The sequence below is a fragment of the Macaca mulatta genome, chromosome 12, assembly GCF_049350105.2.
Source record: "Macaca mulatta isolate MMU2019108-1 chromosome 12, T2T-MMU8v2.0, whole genome shotgun sequence".
In the NCBI taxonomy this organism is placed as follows: domain Eukaryota; kingdom Metazoa; phylum Chordata; class Mammalia; order Primates; family Cercopithecidae; genus Macaca; species Macaca mulatta.
The window spans coordinates 115,133,748-115,158,437 of NC_133417.1; the positions used below are offsets into that span (position 1 = coordinate 115,133,748).

General features: G+C 36.2%; 1 protein-coding gene across 1 annotated transcript in view; it reads left to right on the forward strand.

Moving 5' to 3' along the window:
* The window catches only part of UNC80 (unc-80 homolog, NALCN channel complex subunit), a 226,497-nt gene extending 205,535 nt beyond the window's left edge, over positions 1–20,962 (forward strand). The window contains exons 57-65 of the mRNA XM_077957497.1: positions 1,116–1,300; positions 1,895–2,060; positions 3,499–3,678; positions 6,812–6,950; positions 9,471–9,527; positions 16,777–16,858; positions 17,930–18,041; positions 18,673–18,872; positions 19,938–20,962. Of these exons, the coding sequence (XP_077813623.1) occupies positions 1,116–1,300; positions 1,895–2,060; positions 3,499–3,678; positions 6,812–6,950; positions 9,471–9,527; positions 16,777–16,858; positions 17,930–18,041; positions 18,673–18,872; positions 19,938–20,204 (1,388 nt within the window). The 3' untranslated portion in view covers positions 20,205–20,962. The remainder of the gene's footprint in view (positions 1–1,115; positions 1,301–1,894; positions 2,061–3,498; positions 3,679–6,811; positions 6,951–9,470; positions 9,528–16,776; positions 16,859–17,929; positions 18,042–18,672; positions 18,873–19,937) is intronic.
* The last annotated feature ends 3,728 nt before the right edge of the window (positions 20,963–24,690 follow it).

Here is a 24,690-nt window from a genome sequence, read left to right on the forward strand (position 1 = left end):
AGGAATATGGGTAAGAAAGAATCTTGCAATCTCTCTCTCTGTGTTACATGGCATGGTTCTTTCCTGGAAACATCCTAAGGATGGTAAAGGCATATATGACTCTTGAGGATTTTAGAGAATTGGATTTCTTTGTGCATTTAGTCACTCAATGCCCTTAAGAAAGATTTTTGTGTTTTCCTAATTAGAATCAAAATGTGTTTAGTATACACATTGTTTAGGTGCTGAGATTGATGGGCGTTAAGAACAGTCCAGAAGGCTCAGGTCACTTGACTGTCCCGTGGCAGACTCCACGGTAAAAGCTGTAGTGGCAGAGAGAGCTCCTGTCATCATCTTTGACATCTTCACAATATTCTGGTTTGTCCTGACATGGTTTGGGAAATCTGCTTCCTGAAAAATAAAAATAAATGTAGATTGTGAAGGGCTGCCAGAATCTGAGAGGAAGGAGATACGGAAAAATAAATCTAGCAGGGTTTAGTAATAGATGTAGTGTGTGATGAAGAAGGAGCTGTTTTTTATTTTTGGAAAGATACACTGAACGCATTTACTGGTTACCTCTGGGGAGCAGTTTAGTGTGGGGTCAGGAAGGGAACTGGGAAGGAAAAGGACTTAATTTTTTTAACTTTGTGCACTTCTTCATGGTTTTATTTTCTTTTAGTAACACAAATATTTATTTTTATGGTTAAAAGAAAAAAGGAAAAGATTTTTAAGATCCATGTTTTAGCTAAGAATGTGAGTGATATGTCCATATCACCATGAAGTTATTATGACAAAACTTTTGGAAGGTAAAGCGTTAGCCACACATCATGTTTATAAAATATTTTCCTTTCAATTCAGTCGACCACATTGCTTTATATTTTCCAAAATAGTAGTTCTTAAGATGCACTTAAGAAAGATACTTGGGTACTCTTCATCAGAATCAAAACACTTAACATACACGTTTTTGTCTCGATGTTCAGAATACTCTTGCTTGGGAATACATATGAAGTTTTTAGAAACATGGGGAGAGTTTAGAAATTTAGAAAATTTCTAAAGGTGCAAAAAGGGCTCTGGATGTCGGTTGGGTTTCTCTGAAGCACAGGTCCGCAGGCTCACTTTTCTCTTTTCCCGGTGTGAAGCGCTGAAGGTGATTCTCGTCTGCTTTGAGAGGCAGCTCGGAAGCCAGTGGTACTGGCTGAGCCTCCAGGTGAAGGAAATGGCTCTGCGGAAGGTGGGAGGCCTGGCCCTTTGGGACTTCCTCGACTTCATCGTGCGGACCCGAATACCCATCTTTGTGCTTTTGCGCCCTTTCATCCAGTGCAAGGTGTGGTGTGTGCTTCTCCTCCTGAAAGTGGCAAGCTCGAATAAATGTGTGGCTCTCTACTGAGGCAGGAATATGGCAGGAGTGCTCATGGTACCTACTGTTGCCAGTTAGTAGGGCCTGTTAATACTATGCTTGATGAGAAAACCACCAAAAAATATATTCCAGAGGATAAAATTTCACACTAGAAATGCCTTCACAGTAAGAGCTTTATTGGAGTCTGTAAAACTTTGCCCACTCCCTACTAGTCATCCCCCACTCTACCCACCCAAAAGATTGGTACAGTGGAATAGTTTGGAGAATCTTCTATCTTCAGTGGCATGACTGAGATCTGATTTTAAATAAACAGATAGGATACTTAACGTATGTTTTTCCTCCAAGACCCCCAGTACCCATCTATGTTTGTTCTTTTCATGCCCCAATTTCTTACGGTAGTGATTTAAAACAATGTAATTATTAAGCACTTCCTGTGTAAAGTGCCATTCTAGGAACATCACATGCTTTACCTTATTTATTCCTCGCAACAATGGGTACAGCAATTAGCCCATTTTACTGATGGAAAATTGAGACCCTGAGAATGTTATGCCTTCCTTTCAGCTGCTGGCCCAACCAGCAGAGAATCATGAAGAGCTTTCTGCCCGGCAGCATATTGCCGACCAGCTGGAGCGGCGCTTCATACCACGCCCTTTGTGTAAGAGCTCGCTCATTGCTGAGTTCAACAGTGAACTAAAAATTCTAAAAGAGGCAGTTCATAGTGGATCGGGTGAGTGTGCCTGAGAGTATTGTGAATTTGTTTTGACTAATGGAACTCACAGCCTACAAAGAATCCCTCCATCCAGGTCACCACACTTTTTGGAACTATGAATACGTTAGCCATTTTGGTACACTACTAGATTTGATGATTTCTACTAAGTTAGCCATTTGACCACTACTAGATTTGACTTCCTCTTTTGTCAGTAACGAAATAGAAATTAAAAGGATATCATAAGAATTTAGTTTTCTTCCTTTTCTATATATTTTTTAATCTTCACTTTAGTAGTTAATCTCTTTCTTGAATATTTAATTGGAGAAAAAATGGTTTAAATTATTATCTTTATTTCCTTTTTGAAAAAGAGAAGGGGGACATTCATTTATTGAACTTCTATTTAATGGCAGATTATTTCCTTTAAGCTATACAAATACCTTCAAGGTGTATAATTGAAAGTCCCTGTAAAGAATGAGGAAACAGACACAGTAGAAAATAGGTAAATAACTTACAAGTACATAACTTACTACTATCGCATAGAAAATGATTATTGTAAGGGGATTTTTCAACAGATCTGTATGATTGATTTATAAAGCCTTTAACTTTTCACACATCAGAAGGGGAAGGATTCCCTTAGAGCTGGCAAACTAGGAAGTACTTTCTTTACATTATTTTACATTATTCTACAGGTATTCTTTGAGAGTACATTGCTTTCTTTCTTATATCCTTAGATTACTGAGGAAGGAAAATAAAACATTATTTGCCATTAGAGGGCAGTCATTATCCACAAGTAAAATGTAATATGTGATAGGTCTTCTTTTTTGTGGGAGGGAAGGGTTATTTCCTTTCTTTTGAAAGCTTTTATTGTTCTTTGCAGACAATGTGGTAAAAACAAAAAATTGATAAGTATAATCCTGGTGAAGTTTAAACATTATCATTTAAATATTCTACTTTGTAATAAAATAACCTGACATAGAAATGAGGGGTATTTTATAGGTTGTAATTTCCAGAAAATGAGAATGAAAACAGTTTTGATTATGCATTCTGATTGTGGGGTTCACATCAGACAACTTATTTATTACTTTGATATGTTTGTGTCAGATAAGATATATTTCTTGGTAAAAATTGCCAAGTTGGAAGTTACAATTCAGGTCAAAGTTAATTTACATCCTACCAACCTTGGAAAATAAAATAGAAAACCAATAAGAAAGGCAACAATGTCAAAGCATTTAATATTGTTACAGATGTTATGTTCTGGCAAGGGAACTACTTAATTATATCAGTGGCCAATATTGATTCTTTAAAATAAAAAATCCCCACTTTCATTTGCAACTTCGTTATAAAGACACATTATTTAACGAACCTTTCCTAAAAATTACAAGTGATCAGGGAGGACTTTGAAGCAGACATTTAAGATTCTCACCATGCATTTCCTTTGGTCTCTCGAATCCTCTAGCCTACCAAGGCAAGACATCCATCAGTACCGTGGGCACCTCCACCTCTGCTTACCGCCTGAGCTTGGCCACCATGTCCCGCTCTAACACAGGCACGGGCACTGTCTGGGAGCAAGATAGTGAGCCATCCCAGCAAGCTTCGCAGGACACCCTGAGTCGGACTGATGAGGAAGATGAGGAAAGTAGGTCATTCCAAAGAATGTGGGTGGAAGACACGGCTTGGCCATAGGAGCAGGGGCTTGGGAAGGATTACTGCCCTCTGACCTTTTCCACTTCTGATCCCCTAGTCATTTTTACAGAAGGAGTTCTAGGGAAAATATGACTGATTCCATGACTCCTGATGCCTGCTTTTCTATACATTTCTTGATATCCTTTGGTCATTTAAAAAGAGTTCAGGAAAAAAGCAAATCGTTAGTGACTCCTAAATTTTCTTTAAACCTGTATAGTCAACTTTTTCCACTAACTCCCATTTAAATTGTGGATAACTAACCAAGGAAAGCACTTACTCTCATTTTTCCTGGACATCTTGCTTAGAGGGTTGATCGACACCTAAATGGCCTCATTAGGCAAGGAAAAGTGAGCCGTGTATATACCTAGGACTCAGAAAAGACCAGTTGGCTCTGCCAGCCAGTATGTAAACCAGCAGGCTGTCTTGAGGGAAAGTACTCCAAATTTGAGTTAAGAGAATCCCCAGTGACTAGGTCAGCCCAGAAGCTTCTAAGGTATGTGCTAGAGATTTGGTGTGATGACATGAGGAGAAATACTACATATATATGCTTCACAGGAGGTTATAAAAAGTAAAATTAGGGTGAAAGATTCCATTAAATGCTACTGTCATTTCAGGAGTCTTAAAATTGCATAAATTATTTTCCACTTGTATGTTATAGCGTTTGTAGCTAAGTTGTGTTGTCAATGCCATATGAATGAGAACAAAGTTTAGATCTTCACTCAGAGGCTCTCCATACCAAACAACAACAAAATGCTGTACTCTGAACTAAATTAAATAGAAGAAATGAGAGTTGAGGTTAGAATTTTAATTAACTAAGATGAATGAAAGTGTTTTAATGTGCTACGACAGTTGGGAATGTAAGAGAAGAGAAAAAATAAATGCTTTGTCAGTACTTACCAGTAATATTTGCAGATTTAGCTTCAGCATCGATCAAAGGAAAAATCATATTGTCCTGCGGCTGACCTATAGACACATTTGTGTCTAAATCACCCTGGTGACTGCTCATGAAAATACAGCTAAAGTTGTAATTAGGGAAATCTTGACTGAGAAAACACCATGAAAGAGAAAAGGATCAGCAGTTTAAATATCCATTAAGTATGGGTAAAACTTAAAGAAAATCAATTTTTTATTTAATGCTTGAAGTAGCCTCTCCCAGCAATTCTTATTAATTATAGGAAATGATATCACCTATTTTTGTAGAGCTAAATATATTTTGCAGGTAACCTTATAAATAATGGATTACCTAAGCCGTAGGAAGGAGCTAGGGAAGAAAAGTAAGTAAGACTTAAACAGGGATATCACTGGCCAAAAGCCAACACTAACATACTGATGAGGCAGCAGGCGGATTGGGGAGCCATGCAATTTTTTGCTTATATCTCTGATCACAGACATCACAACGATCCCAATGAAAGCAAGATTACTAACAAATGGTATTGTGTGTTTGTGATATGGGTGTGTATTAATTTAAACAAGGAGAACTATGAAAAGCAGTTCATTGTTTTGAATTAAACTTCCTTACATTCAATAATCAGACTTGTATTAAGGCCTATCAGGTATAAGATAAGGAAGAAGGAAGTATGAGAAAGATACGTTCTCTGCTTTCTAAGACCTTATAATAGATATAGTTATGTAGAGGAGATGAGAGACACTTACAATAAAGAACACTTAACAAAAGAGTTAGTGGAAGACAGCACATGATTAATCACCAAACAAATACTGGGGACATAAGTGTTACGTGATATGTGAGTACAAATAAGGGGGAATAATCAATAGGATTTGGGAAAGGCCTTTGTAGAAATAGCTCAATCTATCCTACCACGTGTTTTTTTTTTTTTTATATTTTTAAGGCACATTTGTTTATTCTCCTTCCTATGGACACATGTAAAAAAAAATATCATTCCATAACAAGAATCAATGGTCAGTCAGTGATTATATAGCAAATTAAAATTGCTAGCACTTTTTATATTCACGTTTTGATTTGAAATAAGTTCAATTAGAAATATGATTACTTTGGTATTTTAAATAAATAGTATCAGATGATCTTATATGGTAGCACACATTCTCCAAAACTCAGTATGTTTATCAAAGAACGTTAGTGTTCATCAACAAACAACATTAGCTCTTTTAGAATTAGGTCACTTTGTCATAAATACTGTGCTAAAGCTAATTTTCGTATGAATTTGAGTACATTAATTTCTGCTTCTGGCTGGGCACAGTGGCTCACACATGTAATCCCAGCACTTTGGGAGACTGAGGCGGGTGGATCACCTGAGGTCAGGAGTTCGAGACTAGCCTGGCCAACATGATGAAACCCCATCTCTACTAAAAATACAAAAACTAGCCAAGCGTGGTGTTATGCGCCACTAGTCCCAGCTACTCTGGAGGCTGAGGCATGGGAACCACTTGAACCTGGGAAGCAGAGGTTGCAGTGAGCCAAGATAGAGCCAGTGCCCTCCAGCCTGGGCAACAGAGCGAGCCTCTGTCTCAAAAACAAAAAACAAACCAAAACCAAAAAAAAAAAAAATCTGCTTCTATGGAGAAAACAAGATCACATACTTAAATTTTAAAATTTTGGTTAAAATAAGCATTTATTTCTTAACTTTATAGCTTTCAAATATTTTTCCTAAAAATGTCTGAAATTGTCTTTCCCTCAGCAGTCTAGAAATTATTAACTGTACTGAAAGCAGTTTTTTGAATGCCAAGGAAATGTATTTGACTCATTCAGTAACAAAGTCCCCTGAAGTATTTATGGAATGTTTTTAAAAAATTATGTGCTAGCTTTTCTCAAATCTTAAATTTGCTGATGCCTGTTGACTTTCACAAATAGCCTACTTGTAAAAATTTACATTTATTTCATGAAGGATGTTCTAGTGGAGAAGGGTGGGAGATGTATAGATGTGAAGAATTATCATTACCCCCAAAAGTCTAAGTTGTTTTTATCTGCATGAAGGGATCAATGATAATTTAGCTTTACAGACAGCCGTAAGTTGTATACAAGCCAAGGACAGAACCCAAGTACAGCTTTGGTTGGGTTTTTCTGATCAGTGTCATAGTTTTTTAACACTCTATTCCTTTGCCCCTTTTAGATGACTCTATAAGCATGCCCAGCGTGGTAAGTGAACAAGAAGCTTACCTCCTGAGTGCCATTGGAAGGAGGCGATTCTCCAGCCACGTCTCCAGCATGTCTGCACCTCAGGCTGAGGTGGGCATGCTACCCAGCCAGAGGTAAAGAGCTATGGTTATATTATACTCTGCATTTGGGGGCAAAGTTATAAATTCTGAAAATACACTCCTGTTATTCTACAAAGACCAAAAGAGAAGCAAGCAATGGTAATGCTTTTAGATAGATCATGCCACAAAGGATTTGTCAGCTAGGTTCCTGCAGGCAACACTTTGCAGTTTTCTAAGCCAAGCTAGTAGAAGGGATCCCAGTTTCTCATCCAAGTATTGTCTCTCCTTAAACATTTTCCATAGACACATGGTTTTCTTTCTGTTGTCAAATGACATTCTTGTATTTCAGATTTATCATTAGCTAAGCTAATGATGGGTACTTGGCAAGAGTTAGGACCATCTTTACGTATTTGGTAAAGTTTAGGCTTCTGATATATTATTAGGATTCAGTTGTAGGTAGTGACGCTTAACCAAGCAGAAAAGGATCTGTGCCGCTGCGTGTGACCTCGGGCAGGCCATTTAACTGTAATCCAGTTCTTCCCTTCATAAAATGAAGAGGTTTGCTAAAATGACCTTTAAGGTAACTTCTCCATCTATAGTTCTGTGATTCCATGACAAAACCCCTTTAAATATTGTATTTGTGTGTCCTGTCTTTTAAGAATGTAAGTAAAAAAAAATCCAAGATATGTATATACAATAAAAGTATAATGAAAACGATCTGACGTGAGTCAAAACATTTATCTTAAGTAGATAAATGTTTTGGAACCAATGATATTTTCACTTCAGGACTGAGTTTTTCAAGGAATTGACCTTATGTGATTTTAGTGTGTTGCTTATTTTTAATACCTATAGATTCATTGTAGTACAATTCACACATGGAAAATAATAAAATTCAGGGCATATTGTGATGTTCACATAAAACCAGTTTATATGTAGGAATAATTATCCTGTACCCAAATCCTTTAGCAAATGGTTCATGGACTACACAGATGAAATAAAATTTGTGAAATAAAGCCCAAGTTTGGAGAATATCAAAGAATAGGGTAAAATGATAAATCATTAATAAGCAAGTTGTGTACTTTTTAAGAAGGCAATGTTTTATGTAAGTACCATTTAATTATTACAAAGATTAATACTATATAAAGGTTTGTATCATTGTAAGAAATTGTTTTACCTACTATTTGGTAATTTTCCTTTGAAAAGGAAGTCTTATAAACAAAAAGTGTGAACAAAATCAAAGCCAAACAATAACATGTCCAAAAAAAGATATAAAGCCACACAAGCAGCTAACATTGGTAGCTATCAGTGTATTTTTAATTGCTAGCAATGTGCATGGTTCTATGAAGAATATTTTTAAAAATCAATTATTTGAAAGTTTTATTTAAATTATAGAATTGTAGAAATTTCATAGAGGTTTTTTGTTGTTATTTACCTAAAATAACCAGGCCATCAATTTCCTTTTTACATATTCATTAAGGGGTCAAGTTGATTGCAGGGAGAAAATTTGTCCTATCATACATATCTTGATTGTACATTTTCTTGTTTTCTAGAAATCAAGAAAAAATAATGTAGTTAAATAGTTTGGGTTTCATTCATATTTTGGAAGACTAGCGAAGGTAATAATACTGTATCTGTACATAAGAGAAGTGAGTCTCTTCCTAGGGACAGAGGCTGTTTTTATGGTGTACTTTTAGGTGAGCCTCAATTCTTTGGGGCCAGGCACTCCAGTTTTCTAAATGGTTTACTTCTCTCCAACTTAACAAGTATTTATTGAGTGCCTCACAGATGCTTAGCTCAATACGAGGCGCTGAAGGAAGGACAGATAAAGCATGACAGTTTCTGTTCACAAATCTCAGTTCAGCTACATACATATCAATCGATAAACAATTTAATTATTCTCTCACCAACCTGACAGGTTTCTTCTTTTGGCATTTACAATTCAGTCACTAGAGGATGGAGAGTAAGGAGGTAAATGCGAGTTCCATGTGAATTTTCCAAGATTTCTTCCTTTCGTTTGTTTACTTGCATTTTCACTGCAAAATTAGCAGGGAAAGTTGTGTTCTTTCTTTGCTTTTCTTAATGGCATCAGTTCCAAGAGCTTGGTTGTGGCAGTTCATGGTAAGTGGTTTCTGTGTGCTAACGTTAGAATGCACAAGAAAGAAGCAGGGTCCTGGTCAATGAAACGCCATGTACATAAGACAGGTTAAAAATAATCACCACCTAGTCAAATGGTTACCAAAGGAAGTGATAGTTTCATCTTCTACAGATTCATTCTGCAATGTGTTTCAGAGCCTATGGGCCCATTTGGAGTTGATTTTAACTCTTGACCAATAAATAGGTTACTCCTCTGAGAGTTGTATCCATCCAAAGCCCTTCCTCCCCCATTGCCTTGAGTCCTATGTCTTGACAAACCCAGCACAAGGTGAAATGGTTGACTGTCTCCTTTTCCTTCCTTGTTCTGTTAAATCTATTTATTTTTGGTTCTTGGAAGCAGAAAATTGCATGCCTTTTTTCTTTTTTCTTTTTTTTTCATTTTCTTTCCCTAAATGCTTCATCTCCCTACCCCTCCTGCAGTGAACCTAATGTCCTCGATGACTCCCAGGGCCTGGCCGCCGAGGGCAGCCTCTCTAGGTACAGTGTCAATGCTACCTGTCTATTGGTGTCTGTGCTGGGAAACTAGCTGTTCCCTGTCTCCTCTGTCTCTCTGTCTTCTCTGTCTCTTCTCGCCCCGTCTTAATATCTATTTCCATTCCTTGCCCTTTGTTGTTCATGAACATATGAGCCTGGAAGTCAAAGGTGTAGCAAACCCTCCTTCATTTTCAGCTTCAGAGCTCAATCTCAATCAAGTAAGCCTGAAAAGCTTACTTTAAAAAAATTTATAGAATTCTTTATGGGGCGTTTCCCATGGATGTCTAAAAAGTTTGGTATGCCAAATGTTAAATTTATCCCATCTAATTAATCCCTCCCACACTGATATTTATTAAGAATTGTTTTTCAGAGGCCCATCATCAAGAAGCCCCTTATTAAATCAAGACAGGTCTTTTAACTAATACCATGGATGGTAAGAAAACAGACAATGATGTTATAAAATAGTAGTAATGTGGATACAATTTATATACTATAATTCCTTCTCTTTGATGCATGCTATTGGGCAGACTTCTATAGTAGCTTGTTTCAGCAACACTTATATAAAGAATGTCTGTTCTAGCACAAAGGTGACTCCAAAGCTTGCATGAAATGTCAGACACAAACATTTCTTGGTAAGTAAGAGAAGTCTTATGATGCAAATAATATAATGTCTTGGCTACTGGTTTAAAGCTTCAGAAAAGGGGACTGCACCTTTAACACTCAGATAAACCACGTCAAACATTCCTAATCTTGTGCTGTTGATTCACACCTCTCAACTAATCCTCATTAGGGGTAAGACTTCTTGTTCATTCTTAGAGTATCTTTGTGCCATCTCAAGAGATAACATTCCCTTTCAGGTTTGCACTGTATAGTGAGTACAATACACCCATGTTTATTGCTTTATCACAAAGATGAGGAAATGTTGAGAGGCTGTTCCTGTGAAAGGTTGTCTTTTGTTTTCTTTGCATCTTGTTCAGATTTCACATTTTCTTTTGCAATTGAAAATGGGAAATGTAGTCCATCATCGGGTGTATTTTTTTTTTTTTAACCAGACCCATAATTCATGACATTCGTGTTTGCCAGCCCTCGCCTTGACAGATCAGTCTCTTATTGGTGGTAAATGTGGAAGTGCTGCAGAGTGAAGACTTAATTCCATTAGCAGGAGCTTTGGGGGCAAGGAGGAAGTTGAGAAACAAAACAGTCCTCAAGAGGACTTCCCTTTTTTATTCACGGTGTTGGAAGAGATCGGAACCAAGTCTAGCAAGGATGGTCATTGCTTTCAAAGAAAGCAGGTATTTAATGTTTAAAATTACATGTGGGATGGGAACCTTGATTAGAAGACAATTTCAGTGTCCTACTGAGAGTAGAGAGTATTAAATCAGACTTCCACTTAGCTAGCTTTGTGCTGGGGCTTTTCTAATTAGGCCAAATTCTACTCTTGATGAGTAAGGACTAGTACAGGGTTGGTGAAAGAAGGCAGGAGTTTGAGATTATTTTTATGAATTCTCCCAAGTATTTGGCCCTCTCTGGTAGGCTCAGGGTTCAAAGGACCTATTTGTAGTTTTCTAAACCAATTCAGTGTGTCCTGGTTCCAGTGTCAATGGAAATAAACACAAAGTTTTTGGTAGGTGAGACTGGTTCAGAGCCGAAGCTATTGATTTGTCTACAACTGAATTAGTCAGTCATGGTAGTACTTTGATGACTGTCTTACATCATCCGCTGTTGATCCATTGTTTTCTGTGACCATTGTGTTTTAGTTCTGGGTGTGAGTCACCCAGACCCAGTTGTGGTCATTAAGAAATGGGAAGATGAGGCATTCACTTTGGCTTCTGAAATAATTCTGATAGCACAGAGGCTTTCTACCAACCAGTAGCACATCCACTTTTGCCATACCCTGCAAATTGTATCTCTTGAACTACATCATGTCACCAAGTTCTCTTTGGAGGAGAGGAACTTTTGGCATTTACTAGGAGGTTGGTTTATAAAATAGGAGATATACTTTTACTTCCAGATTTTCTTATTTTTGTCATGAACTTCCTTTAAGCTGCAGACTCTTAAAATCCTGAAGTAGTAAGGCATTAACCACGTAATTACACTTAGCATACACTCCAACACTGAGGACCTAAAATACACCCAAAGTAGTCCTAATGAAAATCTGGCCTTAAAGCTTAGAGAATATCAGGAAAATAATAAACTCTGCTGCTCCCACCCTCTTATAACATTTTACCAAACTTGCATGAGAATTTGCTTTTGAAAGTACATTTGTTTTAGACAAAAGGGATAAGTTGGATGGAGTGGGCTAAATGAGGAAGAGACCAAGATAACCTGATGAATAGGTGGAAATCAATAAAAATTTTCCATACCTTTCGAAAATTACTTCTAGGATTTTTTTTTTAAATGTGCCAACTGGTTTCTTTTAGATTCATCCCCAGAAATAGCCTATTAGAAACACTATGCTCTGCAGAAAAGATTCTTTGTATTGGAAATAAATAAACTGAAATAATATTCCATGGGAGAATTCTCTTCTCTAGAGAGTGTTGCTCTTAGGGATATAGAAATTCATTGTAGATGTTCCTTCTCTGTCTCTACCATGAAACATACACACATATCCATGGACATGTTTTCTCTCCAGAAGAATAGAGACATACAGAGGCTATTCAAGAACTTACGGCCAGATGTTTACAGCAAAGAATTAGATTTTGGTTAGACATGTTAGAACATTTTGAAAGGCAGGAATTGACAGTCAACTCTTAATTAAAAAAAAAAAAGGTTATAATGCTATTTGATTTTGCAAGGATACTTTTAATCACAGTGAAAAATAAAAACATTTAAACAAGACTATATAGTCTAGGTGAAAAGAAAGAAAAATAACCTCTATAGTGGAACCCATCTCATGATTATACACTTTCGAAGCATAAAAACTTGGCAAGAACTCTTAAAGTACAAAAAAAAACAAAAAAAACAAACAAAAAAAACTTTTTAAGTAGCTGAGAATTAATGACTAAGAAAATGTGTTGTGATACACAGATATCTACTTTGCCATTGCTAAATCAGTTCTCACAGTATATCTAAGATCCAGATTATTCCCTCTTTCAGTGTGGTTTTACCCTGTAATCTCTAAATTATGTGGCACTTAAGATATAGTTTCTCAAATGTTGCTGAGGTTAAGTAAATTTTAAACAATAATCTTTTATTGAGAAAAGGGGGAGTAGGATTTATTTTACTGTGTATTTCCCTGCTCTCTACAGATGCCTTATCGCTCCCATGAAGTGCTGGCTTCATGCATTCCTGTCACAAGGCAATCACTCAGGGTAAACGATGATGCTGCATGTCTTTTGTGCCACCTCTAAATTTCTCTAACCACGTTAAAATTGAAACCAAAAGCACAGATAAAAGCAGTGAAAATATGAATTCACTTTTCCATGTGCTGGTCTCACCTAGTGCTTCTACTTAAATTTTTAATTTGTGAGAAATCTATTTCAATCTATAATTTTTTTATAATTTTGAAATGAGTGATAGGAATTTTTATTGCATTAGTGAATGGCCCTTGTTTACCTGTCCTTTCTACCTTATTTATAAAGTGCATCCTTTATAAAGGACAAAGTGTATATAGTGCATAAAAGATACACTTTATAAAATATATCCTTTATGCACTATATACCTCCATAGTATTAGGTATATATTCCATTAGGAGAAGCATACATATTTATATACTGCAATCCAGGGCATTATACTGATATAGGAGAGAAGAGGTCATCTATGTCAGAATTGTCTTCCTAGCATTCTCTGAATTTCCCTAGCTTATAAGTTACTTCCTTGCATTTCAAAAAAAGATGCTTTTGGTTTTTGTAGATAATATTGGTCACAACAGTTCTGCTGAACTCCAGTTGCATTTACTTCTCTAAGACCTAGATTATATGGTTTGCCATAGTGATATTTTTCATTGACTCAAAAATATAAGAGATTATTTACTCCTAAATATATTGTAAGATGTTAGCTTCAATTTAGAAAACTTTATTTGCTTATATCCTTATTGTTCCACCCTATTACATAGCCAAAACTGTGGAAATCAGTCATATCTCATTCCCAAGATTAAAAATTTTAGGAAACCTGGCTGGGTACCATGGCTTATGCCTGTAATTCCAGCACTTTGGGAGGCCGAGGAAGGCAGATTGCTTGAGGCCAGGAGTTTGAGACCAGCCTGGGCAACATGGTGAAACCCTGTCTCTACTAAAAATACCAAAAAAAAAAAAAAAAAAAAAAAAAATTGGTGTGGTAGCACACGTCTGTAATCTCAGCCTCTTAGGAGGCTGAGGCATGAGAATTGTTTGAACGCAGGAGGTGGAGGATGCAGTGAGCCAAGATAGCGCCACTGCACTCCAGCCTGCGCAACAGAGCAAGACTCTGTCTCAAAAAAAAAAAAAAAAAAAATTAGAAAACCAGTTTTCTCTGTTGGACAGTTTTAAGAAGTTGTCCCACTAGTCTGACATATTTCGACAGATAGTCTCGACTTTTCAGAACATGAAATAAATATTTCACTTATCTGAAAGGATTCAGTTGTCTATTGGAGTATGATATTTTGTGACCATAAAATACAATATAATAATTTAAAATTTGATTATCAAATATAACATTGTATTTCCCTAAAGGGAAAAATAATTTTGATTACTGCAGTTGTAGTAGGTAGGAACTATGATGGGACTGTTTCAAACAATTTAAATAAAAACTGGACATAACATAGAGAGGTGCTTAGTGAAAACCCCTTAGTCTTCTGGTTCATTCTAGTATTGCACATCTTATAGTCATACATCACAAATCCTGCAGATGACTGAAATATTACATGATGTGGAGAGAAGCTAAATTGAAACTTTTTATATGCAACTTCAATTTGATATAAACCCCAGAAAAAGAAACATGATCTGTATAAATTATCATTGTGAACTTTTTTGGATGCTTATTCCTAACTGTACAGAGTTAAGCCAGCCTTCAGTATTCCAAATATAAACATGTTAGCGATCACATTTTTAGAGTGAGTATAATTCATAAGCTGGGATATTTCCAAGGATATATTTTGTAATTTCATCTTTGATGGGTGCATTCCATGATGAAATGCTATATCATTTACAGAACAGCTAAATACTAAAGCTATAAACTTGATGCATCTCTTAGATATAAGCCTCTCTATCCATAGAGAAAATTTCAGTGCTTATGATCCTCTCCTGGAATAATCATCATGAAATTACCATTATGTTTTGACATTTAACACTCCCTAAGTAACGTGAATTTCTTTTCTTTTCTTACACCATTTTTTCTCACAATCACAGATTCCTGAATAAAAATGAGACAAGTGGACTGCCTCGATTTCATTTTCTCTGCCCTATTATTTTCAAAACATTTTATTACCTGCTTCCTTTTAGTATTCTAGAAGCAATAAACTCATTACAACATCAAATGTAAAACAAGAAAGCATGCTATGTACATCACTTTTCATGTTCACACCATTGTACATCAACTAACTTCTTTTCTCTACCTTAATGGGAGGTAGTTGGTAAGTATTAACCTCCTCTTAATGGCCAAGGGAACTGAGGTAACATTTAGATGTCAATGAAGAATCCATTCCAATGAAAGCTTTGCTTAGTATTAGGAGAAACTTGTTTCTACTTTTGTGCATATGGTTATTGAATACTCTTTCCAACTTAACAGACACGTTAACATGTATAATTAATAAGGAGATGTCATTTCAAACATGCCAGCAACTTAGTCTGGATTGCTTATCAGAATTTATTGCATTGTTCCTTTGGGGTAATTTTCTATCTTCATGGAAAGGTCATATCTGTTTCAGCGTTATATATGTATAAAGATAATGAACATTGATCTTTTTGAAGTTGACATTCAGGAGAACAAGAAAGTTTAAAAAGCACCTGTTTTGGTACCCTTTATGAATTTTGTTATGGTGAACCCCAAACGGTGTAATTACATCCTTATTTCATAAAAACTGTGATAAACCCTATTTGGGAATCACATTGATTTTTTAGTGGAAACGTAAGACTTTTAAAAAATGACAAATGTGACTGTGTCAACTTTGTGATGATTAACCAATTATTAACACAAAAGGGGAACATCTGATTGCCTGTCTTGCCACCAGTTTCTCTCCTTACTACTGCAGCTGGGTATTTAAGTAGCCCTTAAAAAAAAAAAATGGAAATGAACAGATATAGTCTTTCTTTTCCCTGGACAGTTGCTGACTCTGGATTCCTCTGTGGAATATTATACTCTTACGAACTATCTGTAGATGACTCTCCTTTTGCAAAGGCAAAGCAGAAATTAATTAACCATTAACCAAAGAATCACATTGGCATCATCCACAGAATTATAATATTCTCTGGGGCACAGGATACTTCTTTTCTTCACCCCCACTCCCATTATAAATACCTTTTATACGTGCATGCAGAATGAAAAACGACCATGGGCCCATGTCAGTATTTTCAGCTTCACCCAACACTAAATAGCAACTATTTCCAGTCATTTTTGCATACAAAAGACACACATACACAGTACATTTGGGGGGAGCAGGTTGTTGCTTTTATAAACTGCATGGTATGTTTGAGTGCAGTTACTCGATTTTAAAGCTCCTGAGTTGTAATGATAGCTTAACTATAGCTATACTTTGCCAGCCTTTTAAATCTAAAACCATGTTTTTTAAAAAATTGTTTACCCATGTGACTATTCATTTACTCGGTAGTCACAGAGACTTCAGGCTGCAAACATGTGTTGAATGTGCCCCTTCACCCAAATAAATTCTGTGTCTGATGTGTTCGATATTTGTCCATCTTATTTTCATTTAAATTGAAATTTTAAAAAGGTGTTCCCATCCATGTGATAGAGTTGTTTGTGTTTGTTTGTCACCACCGTTTCCCTTCCCCTTGGAAAAAAAAATTGAGATTAGAATATGACATCTTATACCTTTTGGTGGCTTCCAAACCAGGGGTGTGATCAAACCAATGTTTTCTGAATGATAGATACGGCATCAGTGATTGAAAACAGAATCTCAATTTTGGAAGCTTGGGGCTACAGGCCTTGTCCTCCCTCCCAAACCTTTGAAAACGCCCATCCCAGGGACTCTCCCAACCATCCTTCAAAGATAATGGTATCTTTGAAGTGACTGTATCATACAAGTGGTTTTGGCTAACACCCACCAGAGGATGGTCTCCTGTACTCTCTGGGGTACACTAACACTGTTGATGCTTGGCAGGGTGGCAAGTATACAGAGTGAACCTGGTCAACAGAACCTCCTCGTTCAGCAGCCGCTGGGGAGGAAGAGGGGCCTGAGGCAGGTAAGTAGACCCTTAAAGCACAAGAGAACCATCCTACGAATTGGAAGCTCTGTGTGATTTTTAATGCCCATGTATATTAAGATATTTTGCTGCTGGGTGTGCCCGGAATCCCAGTTACTGGGGAGGCTAATGTGGGAGGATTGCTTGAGCCCAGGAGTTAGAGTCCAGCCTGGGCAACATAGTAAGACTCTGTCTCTTAAAAACTAACTAACTAAATAAAACAATGTATTTTTTTAAAAAATTTACATTTTGCATTCACCCTACCAAAAATAAGCAGCACAGAGCAACTTTAAAACGTGGTAAGTACTTAGGCAAGCCAAATGTTTCCATCTTCTCTTTTAGCTCTGAATGTTCTTATTAGCAAAGCTGATTATGTGGTAAAGTAAGTGGGGCTATAATTCTGTTTGTTCCTTACCCAGAAACCTTCTTTACCAGCCAAACTTAGTGATAGAGAAAGATTTGTTATACAGTTGATTTAAGGCCTGTTTCTACATAAAGGCAAAGAAAAACAAGTCCTTTCTCATTTCAAGGTTATTTAATTTAAAGCAAACTGAAGTAAAGATTATCTTTACAGATTATCTTAGATGGAGTTCTTTTACATCACTTGCTAAATAAAAATCTGAAAGCGGCTTATCACTGTTGCTTCCACAGGAGCTTCCCATTATTGATTGAGGTACCAGGCACTTGGCCAGCATCTGAGGTTTTAAAAATAAACCTCCCCTTTGAAAGCATATGTTCAACTATAAGATTTAAATGAGCAATGAGCAAAGGTTGATCAGTAAGCAATAGTTACTCATTTTGCATCCTAAAATTACTGAAATTCTCAAGTTTATGATCTAAATTGTGTTAGTCAATGTTCTTGGCATATATAAAGGAGTCATAATTGGGAGATGAACTAGCTAAAGGGGATGTCAGAAGAAAATACTTATAGTTAAATATGCAGAAATAAATTTATCAGCTATAAATGTAAGGAACAACCATAAGAATTCACAGAAACATATAAATAAGGAAACAATTTCCTCCTAAGCCGTTAGACCCTCTTGCAAGTTTTATTCTGCCTATTCTCTTTAGCTAAGACGTCCTCTACTATCACGTCAGAAAACTCAGACTGAATCCAGAAATCGCCATGGGGCTCGGCTGTCAACCACTCGCAGGAGCATTCAACCTAAAACGAAGCCGTCTGGTAAGGCCTCCTGTGTCCCTTCTGACTATACCATTGGCATGATGCCATACAACTCAGCCAGGAAGGCTTACAAAAACCAAGCTGATGGAGATAAGCACACCTTTGGGGAGGTGCTAACATAAGGGAAGGAGTTTCCCAGAAAACTGTAGTGTCTTTTTTTCTTCTTGCCATCCCCAATCCCTGTCTCTACCCCAAGAACCTAGAAAAAATGAAAGAGCCCAAGGTAAGCCACTAATACTGGGAAATTTGACTATAAAAGGATGTGATTTCTTTACTGAAGCCAAGAACTGGGCTTGCTATATATGTCATTGAAGGTAAAGCTATGATGAATAATAGGAACTTTTAAGTCCTTTTGGCTGTTGTTATGAGGAATGATCAACTTCAACTAATGCTCTATACAAATGTTATTTTAGGCCATTTATGTGAAAATGTTTTTTCTACCTAAGTCTTATTCTTTGTAAGAAGATAAAATCAAACATGCGCAAAATGTGTTCTTATTTATTAATAAACCAGCAATGTTTTTGTTTAAAAAAAAAATCTCCAGGAAACACTGGTTACAATCAACTATTAAGCATTGACAGTTCATTTCCGCCAACTTCTCCCCAATTTACTGTTTCACTTCTACCTGCAGCGGATCAGAAACGATCTGTGACCTTCATTGAAGCTCAGCCAGAGCCAGCAGCTGCCCCAACAGATGCACTTCCTGCAACAGGCCAACTACAGGGCTGCAGCCCAGCCCCATCTAGGAAACCAGAAGCAATGGACGAACCAGTCCTCACATCTTCTCCCGCCATAGTTGTTGCGGATCTCCACAGCCTGTCTCCTAAGCAGGTGAGGGCACTAGAGAAACAGGCAAGGCTTGCTCCCTGTGTACTTACTTCTAGCAGCCACTTGGATATGCACATTTATTCCATATAATTAAGTCCAGGTCTGCAATGCTTTGTTATCCAAACAGATACTGCTCCTGCCATCATGAAAGAGAAAATCTATATAAAGTATAGCCAGGAATATATCCACTTAAGAAGGACCAAGGAAAGCCTTGGTATTTTTACTTATGAAAAACCCAAGAGAAAATGCTTTGCAGCTAAAACAGCTATTTACAACAGGTTTATACAGGTTGAGCATCCATAATACAAAAATCTAAAACCTAAAATGCTCCAAAATTTGAAACTTTTTAAGTGCTGATATAACATTCGAAGTTCATGTTCAAAGAAAATGCTTCTTGGAGCATTTTGGATTTCAGATTTTTGGATTAAGGATGCTCAACCAGGTAAGTATATAATGCAAATATTCCAAAATCAGAATCCAAAGCACTTGTGGTTCCAAGCATTTCAGATAAAGGATAGCTGAAAGATACTTCAATTAAAAAAAATGAAGTTACCAGTTTAGATAAAGCCTTTAAATATAGAACCTCTATGTCCTATAAGATGAAAGGAACTTTTCGTTTTGATCTTTTTCCTCATTGTTTTGCTATTTTTCCCACTGATATTTTTCTTGTTTTGGTATATTTTTTCTTTTCATTTTTATCAATGAATTCTTAGACTTTTACCTTCTTCTCATGTGGTATTTAAGGAAAACTAAAGGGCAATGTTACTGTATACATTTGTATAGACTTTAATGGTTAAAAAACATTTTAACACTAAGCTTTATTATCTCATTTGATCCTCAGAGTTTACAAGATAAGCAAGACAAAAAATTGTGTTCATGTTCCAGGTTCAAAAACTGAGGGTTAGAAAGTTGGAAGGGCTTACATAATATCCTACCTATTACAAAGGCTGGAACTGGGACTAGCCATCTGATTCCTTTTCCCATTACCACTAGACAACAACATTTTTTGATGTTCTTCTCTGGTACCCATCCTATCTTTCCATAATGTTATGATCCTTTCGATCACAGAGTGAGAACCTCCCCACTGAAGAAGGAGAAAAGAAGGAGGACACAGAAGCGCAAGGTGCTACTGCACACAGTCCACTCTCTACCCAACTCTCTGACCCTGATGACTTCACAGGCCTCGAGACATCCAGCCTCCTCCAGCATGGAGACACTGTCCTTCACATCAGTGAGGAAAATGGCATGGAGAACCCACTACTGTCTAGCCAGTTCACCTATACTCCCACTGAGCTGGGGAAAACGGATGCAGTCTTAGATGAGTCTCATGTTTAATTCTGTATCTTGTAAGCTCTGCAGGTATAGAGAAGACATGAAAGTGATCTTTCTACTACAAGTTCAATACTTTTGCTTGAAAAAGATTAATTACAAAATAGCACTTTACTTTTAATGGGTGGCACAAATCTGAATAGGTTTTGCTGCCAATATACATAATGTTTCATAAACATTTTAAAAGTCAATGGCTGAAAGGATTTAGTTGTGCAAAAATCATAAAACCAGGGAGGAATAAGGGGAAAGAGCCATTTCACTGTACATTGTTTATGATTCAAGAAGCCTTCAGCAGTTAAAAATATATACTATTCAGCACTGCTTTCAGAGAAATATTAATAATAGGATCTAAAAATAGAATGCAATTTTTTGAGATTACTCACATTATACATCTCATGCAAATATTTATTTTTATAGTTTTAAAAATATTAATTCAGGTTGGCTATATAAGTAGCAATTTACATTAAAAAAATAAGAAAAACATTACTTTGGGGAGACTAAATAACAAATAAGCCTACAGCCATTTTTGTTTTGATTAACAATACAGCCATTTAGATGAAGAAAAAAAACTATATAGAGAGCTGTGGACTTTTAGATATTTATTTTTCAACTACCATTTTCATTGCATGTTGTAAATCAAAATGCAAATGGCATAAGATCATCCCATTTCATAATATATCACATTAGAATATTAGAGAATATTCTAGAAATCATCAGAAATAATTCTGAATTAAGAACCTGAACAGCCTATACAATTATAAAAACCAAATGTAAATATAATCACTTAAAAGAGATGGTATTCCTATTCCTAGCCCTGACTACATCAATACCAAGATTAGAAGATACTGGAAAATGTGATTAGTAATACTTTTCCTTACAGTATCCTGTGCCTGCCCTGGAGGGCATATTTTCAAATATTAAAGTTAGTGTTGTTAGAATCGGTTTAATAAAATAACATTTTCTTAATAGAAACAATATTCTTATGATACTTGGAACATCTAAGTTTATAAGGAAAAACGTATAAAGTAAGCAATTTCTTCATAGACACCTCCAGTTTATATATTTTACAAATAGGCCTTTAACTTGAAGTTCAGTTACTTCAAGAAAAGTGTAACACTTAGAAGGCTTGTGAGGCCAACACCTAGTGTGTTACTGATCCTATAGCAGGGCTGTGCATCATGTGGTTCACAATTGAATTTCAAAATTTTAGCAGTTTACATTAGAAAACTGTTACCTAACAACTAAGCATATACAAACTCATATACATACTTAAATTGGTATGGTGGTGTATGTGTGAGTGCGTGTATGTGTTTTAGTCCTCAAGATGAAGTTAAATATAGACTTTGATTACCCTGCAATGAATTTAAAACACATTCTGTATGCTTAAACTTTGAGTGTGTTGGCTGTGAAATGTGTACGTATATAAAGAAGATACCTACTAAACCCACCTTAATCATAAAGGAAAATTATTTTTTGTTAGAATTGCTTATTAAATAGGCATTGTTTATATTGTGGTTTATAATTTCAAATATAATTTGGGGTTATGGTCCTATTCAGTAAGAGAATGAAAGATATCCATGAGTTAAAGATATAAGAACAAAACTAAAAATTTCAAATCTAACAATTCAGAAAATGGAGGCAGTAAATGACCTCTTTTATGTTTTACAATATTTTCATGTTATTTACAGTTAATGCTGAAATAATTCTCAAGTGCAGGAATATAAATGTTAAGTGGTTTTATGATTCCAAGCTGATATATTTCACCTGTTAAAAATTATGCTGCTCAATTAGCATTAGAGGCCTTATGTTTGGTAATTACAAGTGTCTGGGCTATTGTGCGTCTCTATGTATGTGTGTGCTTTGTTCCAGTTTCTTGATTCAAATTATCTATGTATAATTGTATGAAATATTTAAATAGCAAAGAAGTCAAAGAAGATTGTTAAATATCCAACAAGAATCATAAATACCTTTATATGTATTTAAAAACTGTTGGGCTGTTTTGAACATGATTATGCTGGTCTGTCTGCCTTTTAGCCTGACTCCTTCACTCTTGTGTGTGGAAGTCTATTAGAAACTTTCAATAAGCTAAGCAATGTTGTATCTTGCAAAAAAGCCTCCACTCTGAGAAACAGGGCCTTACAGAGTAGGAATGTTTTCATACTGGGACTATTGAAATTTTGCAGATGTGTGCATCTGTTCCATTTAAGGTGCCCTTAAATGTGTTGAATGTAATGTGTTGAATGTTTATGTGTAATGGCTAAAGTATCTATATGTATGTGCATAAAACTGTCACAAGATGTATTCTCAGGAATACTGTTACCTGGAGTTTGAAAGGAATAACTATTAAAAAAAAAAAAAGTTGGGGAAGATTAGAAAAAAGTTCAAGATAAATATTCAAAATATTATTAAGTACATGACTAAAAGCTAATTACTACATATGATAAATACAGTGTTGGTAATATAGATCATTTCTTTTCAGCCATGATGCTTAATGATATTTATCTTATTCAGAGGAAAAACAAAAAAGGTACCCACTTCCCATGTAGAAAAAATTAGACTCCACAAAGAAGTTGCTTCTTCTGAAATTAACTTTTGAGAGACCTTGGAATAAACCATGTGTTCTCCATGATAGTATGACTCAGATGCAATTAAAACAGTTTAAATCCTGGATATAGGATCTCCTATAGCAAAACATTTTACTTTCATTTTTCAGTATTTGCTGCTTTCTAGATTTCTATTAGATAAGCTATGTCATTTTTCTGAAAAAGAAACTGAGTTATTGAGTGCATTAAGACAAGGCACTTAGAACTACAGTGTCAAAATCAAAAGGCATAAATGGGCATGGCAGTGCTGGTGGAAAAATCTGTGGTACTAGTGATCTGGTTAGGGCTTGTTGCACAGGCTGGGAGTAACTGGTTTGCTCTTTCAAGCCTCCAAGAGTACCTTAAACAAGGTGATAGCTCCTCTCTTCTTTAGCATTATATTCCTTTAGTCAACAAAGAACTTTCTCCACTCTGCTGCCCACCTCTGAGAGTATCTAAGATGAGAATACAGGGAAGAAAGGGTCATAAATGAATAGAATTATAGTCAAAAACATGAATTAAATATCCTTCCTCAAGTTATAAAGGATACTTTAATAGAACAGTCTCCAGAATTTGCTGCTATCACACCAAGTCATGCTGTTGCCCTATGACCTCACTCTTCCAATTCCATGACCTTGTCTTGCTAGGGGGTAAAAAGTCCCATTTCTTTTACTTTAGTGGGTTTCAACTGCAGCATTTCAGAAACAAGTTTTGGTTTGACACTCAGGAGAATAAAAACAAGTTGAGGGCAGAATGTATTTGGAAAAGCTTAAGACAAATTTACTTATATTATTTTATGATCATTTAGGATTACAGATCAATTTACCTCCATAAATCTTTGAATAGTCACTGTGACCACAGGATGAAAATCCTGTATTAGCCATTTTATAGGTTAAAACAAAAGATTGACTACACAGCCGACTTCCCTCAGATAACTATAAAGTCTATTATGAACATTGAATGACCAAAGAACATGGAAAAAATACATATGAATAAATACTGAAATGTTTATGAAAGATATTTATGAAAGATATTAAGACTTCTGTGTTTAGGTATGCACATATAATAAAATACATCTAAAAACATTTAAGATGCCTGTTTCATTTCTTAATGTAGGGAATAGGTTGACTCATTCAGGAAGATGTTCATTTTGGATCCCTGGGGTGTGCCTTTGTTAATGCCTTGCTGTCCATCCTCAACCTCCCCGGTCTGGCCTGAGGTCACGACCATCCAGTTAGATACCTCCAATACACTCCCTGTCACCCCTCCCAACAAACTGAGCTCTACTCATGCTTTCCAAATCTACCTTTCAAAATAAAAATAAACTTCTCTGCCCAGGATTTGACCTACTGGAATAACTGGTAGATTTCCCAGTGGGATTGTTAAAGATCTGGTTGTCCTCACAATGTGGCCAGAAACACCACGTGGTCCAAGTTACCACTTCCGTCTTTTATACAAAGTGCTCTATTCTGACCCCTTAAGGATTGCTCTTGCTAAGTCCATTTTTTCCCCCTCATGTAGTTTTACTTCTGTCTCTTTTTCTGACCCTAGGCACATTTAGCATCAGGATACTCTTATCCATTTCTGAACCATGAACAGCACACAAACCTATCACAATTTGTGAATGAGCACTGGAGAGGTGTAGGGGTCAAGGGAAAACTTCCCCTTCACCCTCCAAAGGTTTCCTGAACATCACTGACAAAAAGAAGTTTAACAGGATAAAAGGCATAACAACTTATTTGATCATAGTTTTACCTGACACTGGAGCCTTTAGAATGAAGACCCAAAGGTACAGGGGTGATTACCCATTTTTATACTTAGGTTCAACAAAGTATGGACAGCCATGTAGAAATACGATTGGACAAAATAGGCGATCTAATGCTAATAGTCTGACCCGGCCTTGGCCAGTC